Below are 23,756 nucleotides of genomic sequence, written 5' to 3'. Positions count from 1 at the left end.
ATAAATGCATCTTTCAGCCTCATTCACAGAACAATAACATATTCTCAGTTAAAGAATCTCTGGCTTCCCTCTCACTCAATCATCATATTGTGCTCCACCACAATACCTCACACTGCTCACTGACTCAGGATGGCTCAGGGAAAAGCCACTGGCTGTGCGTACACACAGCAGCATGTTATTTAGCCTGGCCTGTTTAACTACTCCCTCCTCTCTTTGCCCCTGGGTGGGCCGGGGTCCTCAGCGCTCCCGCGGACTTGCCTGGCCTCTACAAGCGCCTCCAGAGTTCCCACCCTCTACCGACCCTGTCGTCACAGGTCTGGCTGCGGGAGCAGCCGGTGTTTGCCCATCGCCGGGGTCAGGAGCCCAGGGAGGACCGCGAGAGGACGACCGCAGACCTCCTGCACCGGGGCACACAACACGCCTCCAGCGTCCATGTCACGCCTCGCCGCGGCCGGCCTGCTGTGAGCCAGAAGCCCATGGAAGTTGTCAAGGTAAGCCCACCAACACACGGGTACACCTGTATGAGGGGCAGCCGTCCTGTGGGGGGACAATATGGACATCCATCCTTGATTTCAAGTGTTCCAAACTGGTTTACACATTTTCCATTTTCTTGAAATCTCAAATTGAACGTAATTATGGACTTTGTCTTTGGAAATTCCTCCGTCTGTGTCGGCTCCTGAGACACTGAGCTAAGTCCACAGGGGGGATTATCTCTGACAGAATTCCTGTTTCCAGACATTTGGCATTCAACACATTTAATCCTATTTGCTCCACTACACTGACACATTCACATTCATTTCACTCCTGAAATGACCAGATGGACCCTAAAAACAAGAAAAGGTGAAGTAACCTGGAGACAGCTGCTCCACGATAATACTAGATCATTGGGATCAGCGTGTCCCGCCTACGTGTAATCACTGGAGTTGGACTCTGTTTAAGATCAGGACAAGGACTGGTCTGAAAACAGACAAGATTGTTAAAGCGTAGAGAGATAAATCCAGCTGTCAGACACTTGATTTCGTTCTAGTTTGCATTGGCTTTATTGATTTTCTGTGCACATTCTAACTATTCTGTCTGGCCGTTCTCACAGATATACATGTGCTATCATTAAGTCAAATGGGTTCTGCCACTGGATCCTTTAAGGTCACGAGTGACACCAGCTGTCGACTCGTGTGAAGCTGGTTCGACGTATCGTTGTGTTTATAGATCGCAGAGTCACATAATCCTTTAGCACTGTACCACTTCAAGTCAGTTCAGCATGGAAATCTAATCCTGCCACAGTCCTACTTGGCATGTGCTACAACTTTCACGTGGCTCTGTGTTTATGTGCAAAGCAGAAAACACTTGATTGTTCTGTTGTTTCTCACTAATAATATTTCAGTGCTGAGGTGTTTAAAAGACATATCTTGTTTTCTCCTCTGCCAGTTGCCCTAAAGGAGGGTTGCACTCATCAGTAAACAGGAAAATACCATTTTCTCATACAGTATCGTTTTCTCAGCCCAGGGTCCAGACTGCGACCCTTGTTTCCTGGGCAAACACTTTTTGACAGTTTGGAGCTGACCTGTCTGGATTATCAAAGACCCCCTCCAAGCTGCACTGCCGAGGAAAAAAATTAGCCTAGAAGTACCAGGCAGAGCAGCTGGACCATGAAAGTGAAAATATAAAGCTGAGATGAGGTTGTCCAAAAGGGGAGGGGGGCCCTTAATTATCCAGGTGACCTCTGACCGCCGTGAGAATGAAGTGAAAAACCAGCTCAGGGATCAGGACCAAGGCAGGCAGGCAGAGTTTTGTCAGAGAGACTCAGTAAAGTGGTTCAATCTTCTGAATGAACCAAACATCAGCCTCAGCAGACACAGTATGGTGAGGAGATCGGTCTCACCTGAAGGAGCCATCGCACCATCCTGAGCACTTGTGTGCGTCCTAGTTTAGTCCACCTAAGCTACCTTTTAAAAATCATCAGATTCAGTTTAGCTGGTTTTTACGCAGTACAACAATGTATTTCTCCATCTCTACAGCAGCGGCTGTGCTTGTTTTAATAACAGCAGAGTGAAAGTGTGACAGGTGTCGGTGGCAATCGGTCATCAGCTGAATCTGCAGCTCTCCTCGGCTCTACTGAGCTTTCTAGAACAGTACCTGCTCAGCACCAAACAGCTCAAGCTTGTCATGTCTGACCCCAGAGGGATCTGACAGGCAACACTGCTTTAATGGTCAAACAGGGTCTTAAAGGTTCTTAAAGGTTCTCTGTGGTTCTATGTGTCAGCATCTCAGACCAAAACACACATGCTTCCTACAAACTGTAGCTAAAGGCGATGTGTCACACAGACACAGCCAGGTTGAATTAGACCTCAGTCATTAGTTGAGGTCAAGTAAGGCTCTTTGTGTTTTCCAAAGACAAGACAGTATAGTGTTTGTTATGTTGTGTTGTGGTGTGTTTGTGTGTTCTGTATCTGTCTGAGCCTCCTGTGATGTTATCAGGGCCGTTAAAGAACACAGGCAAAGACTTTAGCCCCGAAAGGATCAAAATCCTCCATCAAACCTTAAACAGGCAAAAGCTTTGTCACAAAGAGACTGACCTGACATTATAAAATGTTGAGATTGAGACTGGTATTTAACACATCCAGTTGGTATCAGTAACAACGTTGTGCTCTTGGAGCTCACATGACTGTGCTTGTTTAAATGGAAAGTTCATACAGTAACAGATCATCAATAATCTGAGGTCACAATCCATTTTTCCCAGTGTTTCAAGAATTTATCAATCCTCAGAAAAAAGTCATTCTGTCCATATTTTGGACATTATTCACAATGTCTATGTAGTCCGTCTTTGTCGGCTGTCAGACCTTCTTCCTGTTACAGCTTTATTGCTGGCTGCTAATATCTTCTGTATCTTCCACCTGTTCTCCACATTTCCTCCAACACAGACCCGTCCCCATCTCACCTGTCTGTTCACACTTTAAGTAAAGTATTGAATCAAGTTCAGCCAACGACCCCAACTGGTGGAAGCAGACTGTACGGAGAACATATTCAACCAGTCCATCTTAATTTAACCTCATTTATTGATTCTTAGCAGATTGGACACTCAAGTGTAACGCTGAAACAAGTTTCCTGTTCATATTCCTGTTCCAATTCATATATCAGGTTTTATCTTATTCTTTTAAAAAAACCTAAATTCTAAAAAAAACCTAAATTAGTGTTTAAAAAATCTAAATTTTCTAAACTATGTACAGTATATCTTTTCTGACAGCTATCCACTTTTGCCTTGGATGAAATTGTACAGTAAGTAGTGATGCCTGCTCAAACCTCCAATCCATCCTTGCTGGTTTGAAGTCCAGGTCTAAAGTGACCCGTTTCAACAGTCTGGATGGTCTCTCCAGTAGTGGTGATTTACACTCCTTCTGAGGGGAAATTTAGTCCATTTGTTTAAACGAGAATGCTGCTCATATCAAGTACAGATTGTAACTGTACATCTAACTGTGACATTAAAATCTGTGACATCATACTTATCAATCTTAGCATGCTTCCCCCTCCAACCCATATAATCTTGAAAACCACTTTTATGTTACTACAATTGGTAAGGAATGGAGACGATACAGGAGTCAGGGGAAGTACATTCATTTCTATGCATCTCTAAGGGCAGTTGGGACCACCTGTCACTATATATGACTTGTGTTTTACCTTATACTACTGTAATAACTCTAATATAATTTGAAAATATCTGTAAGTATTTGAATCTCCAGGTACTTAATAGCTAGTGAGATCCATTTCAATTTAAATCTACTTAGTATGTCTTTTTGAGGAGTATAGTTGTAACTTAGAATTTGCGTTTTTAATTCATATCCAGAATATGTTCCAAAACCTTTTAGTGAAGACTAGTGAAGTCTATGGATGCTAACCTCTTGTACTGTAACAAATAGCAACACGTCATCTGCATGCAGACAAATCTTGCGCTCCAAACCTCTTACTGTTATTCCATTTATCATCCCTAATTTACTGTGCCAACGGCTTGATAAATAAGGCAAAAAGAGCAGGGTTGAGTAGGCAACCTTGATAGCAAACTCTCTCCAAGTTAACACTCTGAGAAAGGTGTCTATTAATCATGGCATTTGGTGAGGAGTACAAAGTTTTATTGCATCTAATAGAATTGTCTGAAAAGCCACATCTTCTCAGTGCCGATTACAGATTCTCCTGACGAACTGGATCGAACGCCTTTTCCACATCCACACTGATTACTGTGGTTCTTAAATGCCCCTTAATCACATTATCAATTGCATGCAACCCATCCGTCCAATATTATCTTTCGTCAGCCTATCACCTGCAACCTGTTTGGGCCGGATCCACTAGTTCTGGTATTATATGTTCTAATCTTTTTGCCATTATTGAGGCATACAACTACAACTTGTCTATGTTCAGAGGAGATTTTGTCCTTTCTGTGTTTCTCTTCTTTAGGAATAACTGAAATTATTGCCTCCCTCCATGTTCTCATGGTTCATCTTCTTTCAGTGTACAATTAACGCAACCAAAAAGTATAGGCACTGTCTGATCCTTGTAGATTTTGTACCACTCGGCCGGGAAGTCGTCCGTTCCCAACACGTTAGGCCAGATTTTAACCTAGAAATTGCTTTCTCTACCTTGCAACTACAGCCCCCCCATCAGTGCAACCTGTAATAGACCCGTGTAAGAGTGCATTTTGGTCTCTTTCTTTGTCAAAACCAAATTTGTCACCCATATTTGTCACTATATTTTCTCTGTAGGGTAAGGGCAAAGATTTAGACTACGTTCACACTGCAAGCCCAAGTGGCCTGAATCTGATTTTTTTCCCCCTTATATGACCCAGATCTGACTTTTTCACGACAGTGTGAACAGCAAAAAACACATCAAATCTGATCTTTTCTAATCAGATTTGGGCCACTTTCATATGTGGTTGCCAGGCACTCATATGTAGTTCGAAATCAGATACAGATCAGATTTTTTGAAATGCGACCTCAGACAGTAATGTGACCTGTATCGGAATTCAATGCGACCTTGATGTCACTCTTGGTCGACATTCGTCACAATTATGCGCAGGTGGGAGCCCCTGGAGACACTTCACAACAACAAACATGTAAGACGGCAGCGACGGCGGCAGTCAGTGGAGGGACAACGTCATCTGCTGACACATTCATCTGCCTTATAACTTATAAATAAACTGAAAACACTCGCATCTCTCAACACCATGTTTGCCATCGACTTCTTTGTATTTTCACTTCCGTAAACACCGTGCTGCGTCAGAGGTTATGTCCTTATATTGCACATGCGGGTCACATCAGGGCCTTAAACTGTTCACACTGCAGTCTGTTATAGGTCACATAGGTCACAAGCAACACAGAGCAGATGAGGCAGACAGGAAGTCAGACAAACAAATGACAAAGAGAATCCTGTCAGTTTTCAAAATAAAAGCCCCATGTGCAGACTTCCAATGGTATATTCCACCAGTTTATCAATATTATTTAATAGAATCAGGCCATGCTTGATGAGAGGTTGGTCTTGGATGTGGAAAAAACACATTTTCACTTTAGCTGCTGCCTGTAGCTACAGCACAACAAGGCAGTAAATACCTGCAAGAAACACATTTAAAACAGACAAACTACGAAGCGTAGCTCATTTGGACATGTTAGAAGCACCAAAATCACCTGAAACGCTTCTGAAATGCTCCCAGTGGGTTTATCACTGTGCCGAGGGCGGAGCAAAACTGGACTGCAGCCAGAACACGACACAGACATGCGTGGTAAATATACATCCACTGACCTGGATTGTGTCTCTTTCAGTAGTTTGGGACCCAGTGCTCTGTGGCACCACTGCATTCCAGGTTTAGCTTCACCTAATCAACTGTTTTCAGAGAAGAACCTTTAATAGCCAATTGTGCACGACCTGCTCAGCTCCACACAGCACACACACTCAGTAAAGGAGCAACTGGGGAACATAGTGGAGTGTTTAGCAGCTAAAGAGGCAGATATTTCCCTCAGGAGGAGGTGGAGACCAAACGCAGAGCTAACATACAGTAGGTGTGTGAAGAAATGCTGTAAAGTAAGAAAAAATTTTAAATTCTTTGGGGTTGACTGGGGTTTCAAGATGTGCTGTTCAAGCTCTTTTGAAGAAGCACAAAGAAACGCTGAGAACCATAGATGCTGTGGTTGGCCAAGGAAACTTGAAAGTCGCGTTATGTTTACTTCCCTTAGAAATCAGAAGATGTCCAGCAGCCATCAGCTCAGAACCAGCAGAAACCAGGTGGGACCAGATACACCATCTACTGTCCGGAGATGTCTGGCCAGAAGTAGTCTTCATGGAAGAATTGCGGCGAAAAAGCCAAACTTCCGGCATGGAAACATAGCCAAGCAACTCAACTATACACAAAAGCATAGGAGCTGGGGTGCAGAAAAATGGCAGCAGGAGCACTGTACTGATGAGTCAAAATTTTAAATATTTGGCTGGAGCAGAAGGCAGTTTGTTCACCGAAGGGCCGGAGAGCGGTACAATGATGAGTGTCTGCAGGCAACAGTGAAGCTGGTGGAGGTTCTCTGCAAATCTGGGGCTGCAGGACAACGACCCCAAACATACAGCCAATGTCATTAGGAACTATCTCCAGCGTAAAGAAGAACAAGGAGTCCTGGAAGTGATGGTGCCCCCCCCCCACCCACCCACCCAGTGTCAGGCAGCACACATACATGTGTTGTGGAGTCGTGGCATTAGAGGGAGGCCTTGGGAGGGAGGGGAGCTAGTTTCTCCAATGTTACAGACCCAGCCTTTAGACAGAGCCAACAGACCGCTTGGTCTGTTACAGTTATACAACGTGGTGGAGCCCCTGTGGTAAAGACAGAGCTGCCGTCTTATTTCTGTTCTCTGTATGTGTGATTCTCAGTTCAGTGCATAAAGTATTCATTTGGGGAAGATGAAGAGGCAAGTCTTCTGACTCTTTAGGCTCGGAGCACCGAACTGATCTATCTCCCAAAGTTTCTGGCTGAGTAATAATAATAACTTTATTTGAGGGAGTTGAGGGTTTTAATTTGTGAAACAATGGGATCACAGACAGTCGTATGTGATTTGATGGCCCAGAAGAGCCCTGACTTTTAAAAATCATCAGATTCAATTCCACGTGCAGACGTTAGTGGTTTGCACTGACCTTTTCTTCAAACTCCAGGCACATTGGGCTGAATAATGCTCCATCTTTGTGCTATTTGATTTTCGGAGTAGATTCTGAGGTCTCAAACTTGGCTGAAGCTGAGCTAAGAGAGCTTTTTGTTTCTGAAACTCACCAGAGTTTACCTAGAGCTCTGCTCTCTGTAGCCAGTAGATCCTTCAAAATAAGGAGGACATGTCTGGACAAGTTTCAAAATCCTCCACAAGAATTTCCCAGCAGTTTGACTTCCTGATGTAAAATTAGTTTTACTAACTTTGCTGTTTAATGTTTTTAGTGTGTTAAAACATGATGCCCTGTGCTGGACAATGAGACCTTTGCTTAAACAGAGTCACTTTGATGTGCCGAGCTCGGCTGGCTGCGCAGCCATCATAACGAGGTTCTGTATGTTTATGCTGCTGCTAAATTAAGCTTCATTGTTTGTCACTTAAGCAAGTGCATGTTCCTAATCCCACACAGACTGGACAATGTGCCTCATTCTTGGAAGAGGATGTTACATTCTGGTTAATGTCTGTGTAGCCACGGGGTAAGGAGCAGAGAAGACGTCTCTTTGTGCCAGGCTCCTCCTCCTGATGAAGTGGCCCGTCTCTGCTCGAGCTGCTGTTTGCTACACAGAATTGTTACTAAGGGCATCAGGCAAGAGAGCAGATCTACTTCCTCAAGGCGATGGCGGAACTCAAGCAGTGGTTCAACCAAAGTCCCTCATATTATCAGAGCCTTGGTGTCACGTGTCAACAGCCAGCGCAGAGATTCATCTGCTAATTCTTCCTCCCTTCACTCCCCTTGGCCTCCCTCCTTTTGGGAGTCACTGATAAAATGGAAGTGCTGGTTAGTGCTGGCTTGTAATTAACCCCCCAGTCTCTGCTTTTCTGTCTGCCTCCACACCAACCAAAGCACATCCTGTAACAGCAATCTTTGTGATAATGAAGACGACACCAAGACTCCCCTGTCTCCCCTGCGCACGAGGCCGATAAGGCCAGCAAGGTCACCCAAAGTTTGCCCCATCACCCCCCCAGCCCCCCCGAGGGGGTGCCTTCATGGGAGCACACTGTCAACAAAAGGTCTGAGAGCACAGAACTAAGTGGAGCTCTACTCAGCCTGCGAGTCAGCCCGTGAGAGCGCACAGGACGTAACCGTGAACTAAACAGACGACTGGTGCAGGAGGAACGGGCACTACGGTGGCTCTCAGAGCTCAGCGCACTGAAACTTCAGAAGAGATGTGCACACAAACAAAACAAAAGCAAATTTAGAGAATGTCTTCATCATCGTGCAGCATTTAGGATACACACTGTGGATCCAGACAGCAGGAGAGGAGCAGCCATTTTGTTTAATAATCCTTTCCAAGCAAGCAGATCTTATGGGGGATTTTTCTTCTTTCGAATCTGTTGCTGGTCGGTGGAATTCCTCAGACTGAGCTGCATTTTTAACCACTGACAGACCTCCTAAATCCAGTGAAACTTTTTTGATGGCACACTGCTGCCTGTCACCTGCTTTGATTTTGACTGAGTAGTGAATGTTGGTGACTGTGATTTAAAGCTTGGACAGCAGCACCAGAGGACTGACTCATGTTCTGTGAGAGTTCATCACTGAACGGTTTGAAAGCAGTCTCATCCATACTCACTGTGGAGAAATATCCAACGGGTAAAAAATGATCAAAGAGTCACTATTTCCAGGTGCATGATGACGTATATAAAGAGACACTTTGTGTTTATAATTATGAATAAGTGAAATAAAGGGAGTCCTTCTTCTCTGACATAATTGCCAAAAACAATAATAATGTGTCTTGTTTGATTTTTGTGAAAAAAAGGGGGAAACCATCCTCCAGAAATGTTTTAACTGCTTGGCAGTCAAGACGAACCCAGATAGAAAGCCGCCCCCCTCTGAGCCCGGTTCTGTTCGAGGTTTCTTCCCATTGTAGGGGAGTTTTTCCTGCCATTGTCGCCTGATGCTGCTCATGCGGAGATTCTTGAATCCTTAATTTTGAATTCTTGAGTCGTTGGGTGTCTCTCATAGAGTTTGGTCTAGACCTAAGGACAGGGGCTACTTTGTGTCGATTGGTGATTACATATCTGAGGTTACAATGAAGGCATGTGGAGCCCCTCAACGCTCTGTTCTTGGGCCTGTTCTGCATCTCCATGCTCCCACCGGCTCAGATCATGGAGAACAACAACATATCTTACCATGACCATGCAGACGGCACACTGATTTATAACATCACCAGTGACTGCGCTCAGTAGGTGCATCAGATCACTGCAGTGGTCCGAAAGCTGAAGCAAAAAGCTTCAGTTCTACAATGAAATTACTTTTCAGTGTTTCAGTTCTTTAACTGTAAATAATGAATGCCACACCAACTGGGCGCTGCTGAAAAGTTTTCTGCTGGGTTGCTTTCATCTGTTCACACAGTCACCAGGCTCACGTGACCTTTACTCAACTCAGAGGAACTTGATAGTGATTTCAGCTCCTCTGAGAAAAACCAACATCTGCATCAATGAGTCTGTCACATGTTGAAGACAGAGTGGCGCCAAACGCCTGGACAAGTTTGTTTTTGGTGAATCGACAGTAAGCGTAGCATGTTTACAAGAACAGTGGAATGGAGAAAAGTGGGGAAAGGTGCACTTGTGATATTTTACTCTGCCCCTGAGAATTTGTAATTTCTTCCAAAGCAGATTTGCTCAGCTTCTCAACTGGTAAAACCACAGCTGGCTGTATGTGTCGTCACTTATTGGCATGAAGTCGAAATAAATATGTATGCTATCAAGCAGCTTGCGTTTGTCTCCTGGCAGCCACAGATGCTGATGAGAGCATCACAGATATCGTTATCACATAGACATGACCCTTCCATGAACAGTAGTTCTCACTGGCAGTTTCACACAACACAAGTCTCTTTTAGAGGACGGGCGCTGACATGTGAGACAAATTTAATTGGTTATATTTAACTCATCTATTGGGCACAAATGCATCCTTTGCCTCCAGCAGACAATTTTCTGCTGCTTATGTTTTTAAACTGGTTGGTCTGACCTTTGGTTACATTTTACAGTAGAGATGATTAATCCAAAAAATAATCCATGTATTAATCAGCTATGAAAACAGTCGTTAGTTTCAGCTCTAATTAAAACCCATTAAATGTGCCACATTTAGAACATGGCGGGGATGTCGACTAACAGCTGTTCATGCTCCTCTGATGCTGCACAACCGTTGGTTTACATCCAACGACCTGAACCTGAGTGACGGAGCAAATGAATGAATTCACTCTTTGTCTCTTTGTTCCTGCACTTCTGTTTGATTCATGTGTAATTTTATCGTCTTTGTACAACAAAGCTTGGTTTTGCCTGACGTCACCCTCAGCTTCAGAAACACAAGCTCCTGGTTTGTAAAAGCGAATCCACCGTTAAACCAACTCAAACAAATGGAAGGATTCAGCTGGTATCAATACTTTATATCACTGTTATCATGTCACTACAGGATGATCTCTCTCTGCTCCTCAACAGAGATCTGACTCATGTGGTTTTTATGATTTATTTCCCCTGTTACCCGTCCATCCATCCACCCACTGTGGACTTTTTATGGACTCGTTAAACCTCGTTAGTGAGCTGTGCTGTTTTCGATTTGTGGTTTGAAGGGGCTCAGTAGTAACTGGCTCCACTATAGCCACCTCCTTAAGTTTTAGCTCACAGCAAATATTTAGCATCCTCTCCTGACAAAATGCCCCTGAGTGTGGCTGGTTGCCAAGGAAGTAAGAAACAGAGCGGATCTGGCAGCCAGATATGAATAGATGCGTTTCTTCTCAGGGGTCAAGGAGTGACGACTTTCTCTTGAAATGTTACTGGTCCTCAAGGCATAAGTCTAAAACATGGACCCATGTGCTCTCCTTGAGAAGGTAATAAACCCTTGTCTCACAAAGAGTCTATAAATAAAGCGAGAGCTTGGCTTGCTGTAGGGATACATGAAATACATCCCTTGTTAATAGTTCATCCTCAACCCAAAGGTTTGGCTGAAGGAAAAGGCCACCGCGCGGAGCGGAGACAAAGAAACGCTCTACTATGAGTTTACAAAGAATGCTTTCTCTGCTTTATCGTCGAAGGTTGTGTCCAGCCAGGGGGCACGTCTCCTGTGTTTGGGTTCACCTCTCCACTGAGTTTCTACTGAGTTTCCACTGAGCCAGACAAAGGCGTGATGCTCTGCGCTCCAGCAGCGCTCCACGAGACGCTGCAGCACACGTTCTCATTAATTACTCTGACAGAGCGTCGTCACACGTGAGCATGAGCAGCCACACTCTGTGCATCGTTTACTATCTTTGGAGACCACGGTCTCACATCTTTCGCCATCATTTTTACATCTATACTTTTATATATATTTTACATATCACAGTGAACGTAGAGGTTAAATGTTTGTGCTTAAGTTAAATGTGTGTTTACTTGTTCAGCTTTGTTGTTCTTGTTTCCCTGTGGTCTGTGTGTGTGTGTGTGTGTGTGTGTGTGTATCAGAACACTGTGTGTGTTTTCACATACTTGGCCAATGAAGCTGATTCTGATTCTGGAGATGAATGTTAACTTACTGTGAATAATCGATGCTTCAGTTCAACACGACAGCTCAACATTTATGGACTTCTGGCTGAGTCTGCTCATATTTGGTGGCAACATTATTGGCTGTTAAACAACAGCGAGTTTGAAGTGGAGGGAAATTTGCCGTGACACTGATGTCATCCCTCTGTGTAGTCAAACACACAACATCTCCAATGCTGCTGTGAACCTGGCAACAGATTAGTCATTTTGAATCAAACAAACACTAAAGCAACACGAATGTCCTCTGTCTCCTCTGCCATTAAACACATGTGGCACTGACAAGTCATTCGAGTTTATAGTGTACAACCCATCAAATGCACAGAAAAGTCAGACTTGTGTCTGAAAACATTTAACTAGGTTTTTTTTAAATATGTCACATCTTGCCTCAAAATAACAGGGTTTCTGTAAGACGAGTGATGATTATGGTGTGTCTTTGACATTAAACTATCTCATACCCCGTAATTCTGGAGAGTTCTGCCAATTTATCATCCAAAATGGATCAACTGATTGATTGATTGATTGGTTTCCTCTGTTCCCATGTTACTCCAAAGTGTGACTAATTACTTTAGAATGATAATAATGTAGAGTTTCTTATCTAAGGGACAGGAGCGAGGACAGCAGTGAAACAATGTTTGTTCACACGAGTTTTTACTTCACCAGTGTGTCTTCTGAGCTCAGCAGACCTGACCCAGTCTCTCCTGAGAAAACACAGTACCTGAATCCTCGTGTAATAAGACGCCATGATGAATGTAGTCCATTGGGACCAGTGGGCATCGCTCCTTTAGCTCTCCTCTCATCTGTACTCTTTGTCTGATACCTTTGAGCTCCTGTTTGCACTGACCCATTAAAACTGTTATCTTCCTCATTTAAGGCCTCACTCGGTATGTTCGCTTGTAGCAAGCAGATCGGCTGCTGTTTTTTTTGGATGCTGTTTCCCGTTGCCTGTGTCGTGTTGTGTTTGTGTCCGTCAACTGTGCACACTATAACGTTTCTGCAGGGACTTTATGTATGTATTTCCACCCTGCACCTCTGACCACAGTATTTTCTAAAAGTCAATCAGCACCTCCTGTGGGCCCCCTCTGTGCACCACTGACTGAGCTCGGCACCGCGATCAACTGATCAACAAAAATGTTACCTTTAAAAACCTCCGGAGTAGACAAACGCCCTCTGAGTGCAGCTCTATTAATATCAGGCTTTATATGAAATGCTCCTCAGTCCGCAGAGAGCGGACCTCAGCCGGGCCATAGCTAACTATATATCCAAAGACACAAATTAAATAGGTTTCAAGGCTGAAAATGCGTCTCCCCCGCCTTACCCTGCAAATGTGACTATAGGACAATGGACGGTTAAATGTAATTAACCCTGTAAATATCCCAAAAATGGGTGGGGTTGGTAAGCACACCATTCACTTGGGCTTTGGTATGGCTAGTTTGCAGTTAAACACTGGTGGCTATTGTGTCGTTGGTGCTCAGAACAAATAATGTTTTATACTAGATGAGCAGAACGAAAGATTAAACGTTAGTTGGCCCCAAGCAAGCTTCAGTTCGCAGACTACTGGCCAGCCACTAAAAAGACTCCTTTGTGAGCTGGAGGTGGTGACGTCAAATGGGCTCTATAAAGACATAAATTCATAGTTTAGCTGGAACAACAGAGCATTAGGAGGATGAGTCTCAGTGTCCTCCTCCATTTCCTAACTTGCATAACTAATGAGCCTTAAGCCCTGGATAAATTAAGCAGGACTAGTGATTGCGCTCAGATTTGCACATGCTAGTGCTCTGTCCACAGTGTAGGCTGACAGGATAAAGGGATTACACTCTGTATGTAGATTAATTTGATCAATTACTGCCCAGAAAACATGTTGGAGATGCTTGAATACAGCCACTATCAGGTGAGACCAGTTCATTTTTTGTCTTGTCTTGTCTGGTCAAAAACAGAAATAAGAAGAGTGACACTCATATTTCATTTCTTTGCTGTGGTTGAAATAGTTGACAGCGTGTACTGTTAAAGCGTGTGTCAGTGTCCCTCCTGGACTGTTGTCAAGGTCATAGAACTGACACGTTTTTTCCATATATTGCTGCGTGAGTCGTTGAGGTGCTGCACGGTCACAGGTCATGTGACCCAGCGGCTCCCCTGTGAAACGGCCCTTTGGCAGGCAGAAGGATGCTGAACATGATCAGGCTACACGTTTCACAGTCGAGTTGTGCTCAAACACATCTCCACAGCTTAGCATGTAGCATGTAGCACAAAAAAAGATGTTCTCCAGAGGAGCTGCCTTTGAAAATGCAGTCTGGATGTACTGTATGTACCGCAGACATCTACGTCTCGTCACAGCCATCTACCTCATGTGTATATCATGGAACGAAAGTTGTTCCATAATTATTCCAGCAGCATCACTGTCTTCTTCACATCTTCTGTCATAGTTTTACATGGTTGCACATAGAGGTTAAATGTTTAAACTTAAGTTAAATTGTTCAGCTTTGTAGTTCTTGTTCTTGTTGTCTGTGTGTGTGTATCAGAGTCCTTGTGTGTATTCACATACTTGACCAACAAAGTTGAGTCTGATTTCGGTTCCATTAGTAACACTAGTAATACTAGTAATAGTACTATAACTTGGCTACAGTTTGGCTACCTCGAGAGCTAAGCTTGTGGTTTGGATTTAAAATGGAATCCATCGAACATATGAGACTGAGTGTAAAACGTGCTCACAGGTTTTAAACGACACCACATCCACAACGCTGCACCCAAAGCTTTATTTTCAATCACAATCCAAACTGCCACTTTCTGTGTGCTTTAAGCATCGTGAACTTTAATTCCTTTTTCCTTCTGTCATGAATTACTGTTAGCCCTCGTGTTCTGACCTAGTTAACACACAGCACAGACTAGACCTGATGACAGGATGAATCCGTGTGATGCCTCACATCTGTAGGTGCAGTCCCACCTGGACAACCCCGCCAAGTACCACATCCCGCAGACCCAGAGGCAGCAGGTCCGGCAGTACCTGCCCACCACCCTGGGTGGTAAAGGTGGCAGCCAGTGCCCCAGCCAGCCCCCCGAGCACGGCATGCCACCTGGGCCCGGCAGCAGCGCCCCCAACAGCCCCATGGCCCTGCTCACCCTCAGCTCCAACTGTGAGAAGGAGGTAGGCCCAACACCTTTACACACCTCACATTCACTCTGTGAACCGGTGATCACTGAGTCCTCCGTGGTTCTGATCCAGATGGACGACGTGATTGACGACATTATCAGCTTGGAGTCCAGTTACAGCGAAGATGTTCTTGGACTGATGGACCCAGGACTCCAAATCAACAACCAGGTGATGTTTGTGGATGGTTCTTTTTATGTATGACAAGTCAGAGGGGTGCATCTGAAGCATCTGCAGCTGTCTGATGGGCTCTTAACTTTGGCTGTTCTCACCAAGTGTGCAGTATAGTGACATGTCCCTATCTATCTGCAGCTCCCCGTGTCTGGGAACCTTCTCGATATGTACGGCAACCAGGGACTCCCCCTCCCCGGCCTCGCCATCAGCAACTCCTGCCCCCCCAACATTAAGAGGGAATACACAGGTAAACAGCTGAGAAACATCCCTCACACACACACACACACACCACTGCACCACTGTGGGGTCTTTTCAGTGTGTGTATGGTTCACTTGGCTCGGCTTTAGCTGGAAGGACAGATAGCTCAGACTGACTCCATCTGACCTCTAATAACTGACTCTGTTCAGGCTCTGTGGGCAAAGTAAAGCTCACTGAGTGTGTAAAGTGTATTTATCTGATACAGCATTTGTGTAATCCCACTGTGAATGATTGTGTTTCTTATGACTATACACTAATGGAGGAGAAAATCAGCACATTTCCAGTAGATTTAGAAGGAGAAAGCATGACGAGGCCAGTGTCAATATTGTGTGCAATTTGGAAATGCACAAGATACTATTAAGTCGATTATTTGCCAAATAATTACTCCAGCTCCTGGTATGAAGCAAGCGCTGGACAAGCCTGGATCCTGTGGCCAGTATGAAAGCTATCAAAGGCCAGAGGGCTTTCCAGTAGGTAAGCACAGCCGAACGAAGAGCCTGAACCAGATGATGTCCTGTGAACTGTACAAACTGTTTTCAATCTGGTCCTCACTGTGTAGAAAGCACTTTGTGTTTGACTAAATCGCACACAATATGAATCAACTGTGTTTGTAGTTGACGTTAGCTGACATGATCTCAGCTTTAGTTTTGTTTAATCCACTGAGGATGTAAATGATTTGTGATTGGCTGGACTATCCGGCGCAGCATTAACAGATTCCAAATGAGCCAGATTTACTGAAATTCTAACATGTAATTCCACTCAGTTTGTAGACTTAGTGCCTTATCAGCCACTGATTGAAATGATGTTAAAGCCCCGACGTTCACGTCTGCCTTTGCTTCACAGAGGCTGAAGTTCGTGCTCTCGCTAAAGAGAGACAAAAGAAAGACAACCACAACCTAAGTGAGTCCATCAAAACAGAATTGTTTTCTTAATCACTGACTCTGTTGGTTTTAATCTGTGTACCTGACCTGAAATGTAGGGGAGCAAAAAATGTGTGTCTTTAGGTTCACCAGGCCGCTTAGTTCACTGTTTGCTCTGTTTGACACATTTCAGTTGAGCGAAGACGCAGATTCAACATCAACGATCGCATCAAAGAGCTGGGAACCTTGATACCCAAGTCGAACGATCCGTAAGTCTGTCCTTGCGTCCATCTGTTCATGAAGTCCTCTTCACTCGTCCCTACAGCAGGACGACTTGTCTGCTGGGAGGGGCCTTCGAGGAATCTGTGCCGGTCATCAGGTCAGCTGACTCTGACTGTAGACCTTTGTCTCCTGTATCCCCCAGAGACATGCGCTGGAATAAGGGCACCATTCTGAAGGCCTCCGTGGACTACATCAGGAGGCTGCAGCGGGAGCAGCAGAGAGCCAAGGAGCTCGAGTGCAGGCAGAGGAAGCTGGAACACGCTAACCGCCATCTGATGCTCCGTATACAGGTGAGTCATTCATCTCTGGTGTAGCGGTGTACGGTATTACTACAGTATTTTGGTGTTTCAGGGTATTTTACATACAGGTTATACTGTGTAGTAGTAGATGGCTCAGCATATATGAAATATCTCAACAGCTATTGGATGGATTCCATTGTAAACATTTATGCTTCCCACAAGGTGAATAATGACAGGTGACATTTTTTTCTCTTGTGACCTTTGATGTTCGAGCTGAAAGTCTGGTTCACACATTCATGAATGGGTTGTCAGGACTTTGGTGATCCCTTGACTTCCACAGTTGCATCACCATCAGGTCAAAGCTTCTAGTTAAGCGGCGTTCTGGTTTGCAAAACTGCCAAACTAATGACGACGTCATCAGTGTCAGTGAAACTCTGTGGGTAGTACTAATTATCAAACAATTAGCAGCTAAGATGGAGACCATGGATTATATGTGCTTAACACCAACCTGGTATGTTAACATTTAGCTGATAGGCCCCACAGGTAGCATGGAGGATGAAAATCTTCACTGATGTTGTCTGCATTGTCTTCTGTATATCTGTCTGATCCTATAGGAGCTGGAGATCCAGGCCCGAGCTCACGGTCTCACAGTGGTCTCATCGCCGTCTGTCTGCACCTCGGATCTGATGGCCCGGGCCATTAAACAGGAGCCCGTCCTTGGCGACTGCCCCTCGGACATCTACCAGCATAGCTCGGCTCCTGACATGTCCCCTCCAACCACACTGGACCTCAACAACGGCACCATCACCTTCGACAAGATTCCTGCGTACGCTGGGGACCCCGGCCCCTACGGAAACACCCGGACCTGTAAAATGAAGGAACTGGTCAGGGACACCACCCTGTCGCCCATTTCTCCCAGTGATCCCCTGCTGTCCTCCATGTCCCCAGAGGGCTCTAATAATGGCAGCAGCCAGCACAGTTCCTGCTCGAGCGTGGAGGAGAAGGAGCATGGCTGTTAGCGCCGTCCCAGGCCATCAGCCACACGGACACTTTATACCTGTAGCTTCCCATCAGTGGGGCGCCTCGCCTTAAAGGAGAGCTCTGGCATTTTCAAACCTGGGTCCTTTTCTACATATTTTGGTGTCTAAATGACTGGCCAGAATTGGTCCAGTAGATCACCTTAGTCAGCAGCTGAGAGCGGGTGGCAAATGTGCTGCAATGGCTGCAACGTGATCCTTTGGGGCAACTGCACCTGATCACAGTAGGTCCACTAAAAGAGCTTGTTTGATCCACTGACAGGCTCAGAGTGTTATTCTAAGTGTGTGACAGCATCATGGAAAGAGAGAGACCTGGAAGATCCTTTTGGTTTAACCACAAACAGCCGTTATATCGCTCTCTGCACACACACCAGACTCCACTGACACAGAATACGGGAGTGGCTGGTCTTCTGCTGCTAGTTAGTTTGTGTTATTGTGTGATATGCAAATGCTGTGTTGGATGCAAACCAACCATCTAAAACACTAAAGTCACACAATAACACATGTGATCTACTGGATCTATGAATGATTTTGAACCCAAATTATGTAAAAAAAAAAATAGGGCCTGGTGTAAAAAATACCGGCCTACTCCTTTAACAGTTACCAAGTGACTGAGTGTATAAAGGAACTGAGACCTTATTTTTATCTTGATTTTAGTTTTCTCACTAGTTGCCTGACTCGGATGTTCTGTTTGTTAATGTGACTGAGACATTTCGGTTCTGAAGAAAGTAATTTGTCACTCTTCTGATCTTGATGCCGTACAGATGGACAGTTCAGAACCACTTGTTAAACATGTACAAGGTGACCAACAAATACAGCATCGTTCAGCTGTCACAGCAGACGGGCCAGCGTCATGACTTCACAGAGTTTAGTCGGTTTAAACGCTTTTTCATACCCGTCCCAAATGAGCTCTGTATCAAACTGTCCAGCCCAGAACAGATAACACACATGTGGACATGACGTGGCGGTAAAGAGCAAAAGGTGTTCAAACTTTCCAGAAAAAAGATTTACTTCTTGTAGACGGAATATTAGATTTCTGTCCAACAGTGTTTCTGTCCAACTTCTGACGGCCAACTGCAAGAACATGCACAAATCAGAAACTGGCATTTAGATATTGATTATTATGCAGTGCACAGCCATTATTATTATGATTGATATTGATATTCATGTATGATTTTATACCCCATGTTCTCAATGTAACTTGTGGAAATAAATGAGAATTATTATTATTATGATGACCATGTACTATAGTCATCATCATTTATTTATTTAGTTTTCTTTTTCTTTTATTCACAGACAACTCCTTTTTTTAGATTAAAGCAGTGCTCAGAGATTGTTCCTGTATAATTATACCAAGCCACAAACACGTTATCCATCTTGTTTTATTCCAACATGATGTCAGACGTCATAACTTTAACTTCACTTGTACTTCATGGTCAACTTTGGATGAGAAAAGACACAAAACGTCCATGACAGTCAAATGGCCTCACGCTGATAACGTTCTGCGGTATATTTCAAACTGGAGGTCAGGCTACAGAAAAGAAAAGAAAACTACGGCTCCACACATGACAAAGTCTTAGCATAATACGTCATAATAAATGTTTCTTAATAGATGTTGAATAAAATTGATAAATAAATGAACTAAAAAGTGTTTTTTATGCCAACAAGCGCTCACAGCAGCTTTCGCCCCAAACTGATGACTGCACTGATTTCTGAGTCCTGATTTCTTGACTTCACTGACTCGATATTGATTCTCATCCTGGGCATTATTGGAGAAGAAAACTCTGGAGATGCTGATATATCGTACATAGCGCCTTCGGTAAAGAATAAAGGAACAAAGTCTTGTTTTGTTTTGTGCTTCTGGTGTGAGAACGGCAGACTCATCCAGTCGTTTCACTGGTCCGAGGCTTCAGTCAGGAGGTTTCAGTCAGTGGTTCAGGGCAGCCTGTTGGCTCAGTGCTCGCCTCTCTGTGAGGCTGAATGTGTTTCTGTGGGACACTGTGGGAGGAGGGGGGGTTTCAGCAGCCTAATAAGTCTTTTGACAGCTCTCCCCAGTTTACGTCCCCAGAGGGGGAATTCTTCAGATGGGATGATGGAGGACAGCTAGCTGTTAGCAGACAGTCCTGCAAACACAAGAACTTCTGCACGTGGAGTGAGGTCGAAATATCCGAGGCCCAAACTGTCAGCACTGCCTGTGACGACTGAGGGGAGAAGTCTTGAATAGAAGCAAAGAATTCCAGCAGCAACAGGTAGCGCAGGTTTGTCAGAATGACACTGAGAGGAGAGGCCACACTGAGGCTCCCTGATGCTAACACAGTACGGTGAGGTGAAGAGTTCTCCTTACAGCACCGTCCATACATTTATAGTTCTCTGTCTGCCCTGTGACTGAGACCTGGGGGGGCTCTCCACCATTTTAAGGCTTGGTGAAAACAGATCTATTGGATTAAGCATCACTAATCACTGCTACTGACTGGTCAACAAGAGCATGAGAAAAGAACCTCATAGCGGTAGGTTTGTTATGGAGCTCTTCTGCCCTGCACCCATGCTGTTTCACGTTCCTGTCAGCGCTAACACAGCCGACAGGCCAGCCTGGATGTGAGCTGCTCTCCGTGTTCCCACAGTAAATTATCAGGCTCTGGAGCAAAATCATCATCATAAATACAGAAGAATTTCAATCGGTAACGTGATATGGTAACATGATATATCAGTATGATATATTCCTGCTGTTTCACAGTATCTAACGAGGCAGATGTCCTCTTGTGTTGGAGATGAAGCTAGTCTGTGGGTCTGACATATTCCTACTGCTCTGTTTGACACACAGTCCAAACCTTTGATACTCCACAGGACGCGTGGCAGACATGAGAGGGTTAACCCGCTGCTTGTTACAGGACTGCTTAGCTGCTGCTCTGCGTACCTGATAATCAAAGCGTTTGGACAAAACAGGCATCATGAAGCACAGAGACAGACTGAGACAGGACTGAAGGGACAAATGGAACCTAACCCTAACCCACAGCAGCAGATACTCTGATAGTCTGAACACACACACACACACACACACACACACACAGAGTCGCCTCTGCTGCCTGATGAAAATACAGTACGTGGTTTCACCTTGACTTTATTTTTCTCCACACACGTAATTTGAACAATGAAAAGGTGGCATGTGTCTTAGAGACAGACCGAAGGGGTGCAGGTGGGTCTGGGCAGGTTATGGCTCTATGCTGCCGTCAGGGGAGACGCTCAGCTCATCGCACCACGTCTCATAGGCTCTGTGCAGGACCTCACAAGAGGTGTTATTAAAAATGTCTGAAATGAAAGAGAGGAGAGCAGAGAGAATACACTTTAACTACACTGTGCACACGGAGGAAGTCTTTATAAAATGACAATATGATGCCATCGTCTGTAGGACGGAGACACTCCCAACAGCTTCTTCTCGTCTAAGGGACCTAAACATACGCTGAAGACTGTGCGTCATACCTGCCTGCCCCAGGCCGACAGGCAGAGGCATCCGGACCAGGCTTCCTGAGTGCTTCAGCCGGTCCTGTAGAGACCTCTGTATGAGCTCCATGGTGCAGGCCTCGTGCCACACGGGAAGCTCCAGGCTCAACATGCAGCTGATGATCCTCTGCTTTTCCTCCTCCGTCAGCAGGCCCATCTCTTTGGACACGTACACCATGTAGGACATATCAATGTTCACCGCCTCGCCATGCAGCAGAGACGGGAGGACCTTCTGTAGAAACAAAAAACATACGACAAGAGGATAATGTGCGAATGTCACCAAACGGGAAAAGCCTCTACCATAAAAAGCCCCCTCACACAAACACACTGACATGGAACCTAACGAGTGCTGTCCACCACACTGTATATGTAGAGCAGCGCGTGTCAGCAGAGGATTTAAATACCACCTGCCCTGGGGGATCAGTTACCATCTCTAACGCCGGGCTGATGACGTGGCCAAAGTCCACCAGTCTGTTTAGGTCGTCCTCCCAGAGGTTTGGGGCCAGCTCCTCCAGCATGCTCGTGATGGCTATTCGAGTGGCTTGTGATGCAGCCTGCGAGCAGGTACGTCCGCACACGCTGTAGTCGGCCTGGAATTTAGAGTCCAGCAATCCACAGCCATGTTTCTCAAGCAGCTCGAAGAGGCCGCTGTGCTTCATCAAGGCCATCTGCACAGAGGGAGGTGTAGAAAAAGCTCAGACACAGTAGACACATGAAATACTAACCAGAGGTTATACTCTGGGATATTCTGGACATTCTGGCAGTGGAACAACCAGCACAGGCAGCGCTCTGACTGTTTTATGACTGGGTTATGTTCCCGACCCTAAGACTGGCTTTACTGGTCAGTGTGGCGTTCTCACTCCCCCCCTCTGAAATGCTCAACCTCCACCCCCACCCGGCCCTTTGGCCCTTCGTGCTGCCTCACATGCCTGAATCCAGCTGTGAGGGACTGAACGTACCTTCAGCATCTCTGCCAGGCCGTTGGAGATGTGCCGTCGAGGAACCGTTTTTATGAAGGACAGGTCGAGGAAGGCAGCCGCGGGTGGAATGTAGGCGCCCAGCTTGTTCTTGCAGTTAGCAAAGTTGACCCCCGTCTTTGCCCCCACACTGGCATCGATGTAGGAGAGCAGGGTGGTTGGGACCCTGATGTACGGGGTGCGTCGTCTGTAGAGCGAGGCAGCCAGGCCCACAATGTCCAGGCACACCCCGCCACCAATGGCAATGATGGGCTCGGTGCGGCGGTCAAGGGAGAAGCTGTTGACCTCTTCTAGGATCTTTAAGGCCATGTCCATGGATTTGGTCTCCTCGGTGGTGGGGAGGGCCAAGATCTTGTACAGGACGTTGTTGGCCTCTAAATACTGAGACAGCTTGGGGCCATAGATTTTGTAGACTTCTTGGTCGATGACCACGAAACGTTTGATCTGCTGATTGGATTTTTTAATGTCCTCCAGCTTTTGCGGGCAACTGATGTGGCCCAGCAGCAGCGTGTCGTTGATCGGGTCCAGCAGGTCCCGAGTCTCAGTGACCTTGTAGGTGAAGACGATGGGGCTGACCACCGTCCATGTGGTGCCCTTTTCTGTGACGCTTTCAAAGCTGCACACAAAACACACGAGGACACGGTTACTGTAACGACACAGGTACCATCAGGTATCAGTGCTGCTCCTCATACACCCGGTTTCCAGTTTATTAGGAACACCTGGCTCAAACTAACACAGCCCAACACACCAGCACGCTGTGTCTGTGGAAAAGGAGCCCAGGGTGAACAGCCGGCAGCAGAGCCCTCCGATTCCTGAAGACTAAACAGCGACTTTAACTAAATCTTTATTTATATAGCGCCAATTCATAACAGTGTTATCTCAAGACTCTTTCCATAAAGAGCAGGTCCAGACCAAGCTCTTTAATTAGAGAGAGACCCAACGATTCAGGAATTCAAAATTAAGGATTCAAGACCCCCCACATTAGTAGCATCAGAGATTAGACGTGAGGACGACTTTTGGCATAAAGCCACAGGTCAAATCAACATGAGTGAATAGAAACACTTGTGCTGCAAAGTCAGAATCAATTTAATCCACCTTTTAAAAGTTGCAGAGGCAATCTGCAGCCAAATCAGCCTGTTCATTGAAATGTGGCCCAGCCCCCACCCAGCTGATATCAACAGGCTCCTTGTCTCTGAGCATCAGGGCCTGAAACGCCTCCTCTGTTACACACACTGAACTTCCCCTCCGTCCACCACCACCAAGAGATTCAATGTCATAACTCCTTGTGCCTGTTTAGACTGGAAGCAGAATAAACACGTTATTATCAGTCGGCTATCTTCCCGAGGGAACAAACATGGAAAAACACTAAAACACACACACACTACTGAACTCACACAACAGGCACATCAACAACACTCCTCATGATGTGATCTCAGCACAGAGGTGCACATCACAGCACCTTCAGGAGGAGGAGGTGTGTCTGTGATCTGAGGCCTGGCTCCCTTTGTCGTACCTTGACGGATATACATATATATCTGTATCTGTGCCTCGTGGTTCAG

The 23,756-nt window shown here is 45.4% G+C and overlaps 2 protein-coding genes across 4 annotated transcripts in view; one reads left to right on the top strand and one right to left on the bottom strand.

Moving 5' to 3' along the window:
* The first annotated feature begins 388 nt into the window (after nt 1-388).
* Nucleotides 389-18,854, top strand: mitfa (melanocyte inducing transcription factor a). Of its 3 annotated transcripts, none has more exons than XM_070838412.1 (9): nt 389-491; nt 14,657-14,869; nt 14,948-15,043; nt 15,185-15,293; nt 15,695-15,778; nt 16,148-16,204; nt 16,358-16,433; nt 16,589-16,736; nt 17,300-18,854. In XM_070838412.1, the coding sequence occupies exons 1-9, from the start codon at nt 477-479 to the stop codon at nt 17,702-17,704; spliced, it is 1,203 nt and encodes a 400-aa protein (XP_070694513.1). In that variant the 5' UTR covers nt 389-476; the 3' UTR covers nt 17,705-18,854. The 3 variants fall into 3 exon arrangements, with proteins under 3 accessions (XP_070694513.1, XP_070694505.1, XP_070694497.1); XM_070838404.1 differs by lacking the exon at nt 389-491 and adding an exon at nt 13,525-13,618; XM_070838396.1 differs by lacking the exon at nt 389-491 and adding an exon at nt 13,525-13,618 and having other exon boundaries at nt 14,657-15,043.
* Nucleotides 18,855-20,824: 1,970 nt separating this feature from the next.
* The window catches only part of eevs (2-epi-5-epi-valiolone synthase), a 4,038-nt gene continuing 1,106 nt past the window's right edge, over nt 20,825-23,756 (bottom strand). The window contains exons 2-5 of the mRNA XM_070850941.1: nt 22,180-22,813; nt 21,649-21,888; nt 21,200-21,452; nt 20,825-21,028 (exon numbers count right to left, since the gene is read on the bottom strand). Of these exons, the coding sequence (XP_070707042.1) occupies nt 20,931-21,028; nt 21,200-21,452; nt 21,649-21,888; nt 22,180-22,813 (1,225 nt within the window). The 3' untranslated portion in view covers nt 20,825-20,930. The remainder of the gene's footprint in view (nt 21,029-21,199; nt 21,453-21,648; nt 21,889-22,179; nt 22,814-23,756) is intronic.

This window comes from Pempheris klunzingeri, chromosome 2 (genome assembly GCF_042242105.1).
Source record: "Pempheris klunzingeri isolate RE-2024b chromosome 2, fPemKlu1.hap1, whole genome shotgun sequence".
Classification (NCBI taxonomy): domain Eukaryota; kingdom Metazoa; phylum Chordata; class Actinopteri; order Acropomatiformes; family Pempheridae; genus Pempheris; species Pempheris klunzingeri.
The sequence above is the reverse complement of the archived record's forward strand: the minus strand, read 5'-3'. Positions and strand labels throughout refer to the sequence as shown.

What these genes read in the sequence shown, in the direction of transcription:
- mitfa (XM_070838396.1), top strand. Translation starts at nt 13,586, where the DNA reads ATGTTGGAGATGCTTGAATACAGCCACTATCAG. An exon ending in ATACCCAAGTCGAACGATCC is followed by an intron (nt 16,434 to 16,588) that starts GTAAGTCTGTCC and finishes TGTATCCCCCAG; the next exon opens with AGACATGCGCTGGAATAAGG. An exon ending in ATCTGATGCTCCGTATACAG is followed by an intron (nt 16,737 to 17,299) that starts GTGAGTCATTCA and finishes CTGATCCTATAG; the next exon opens with GAGCTGGAGATCCAGGCCCG.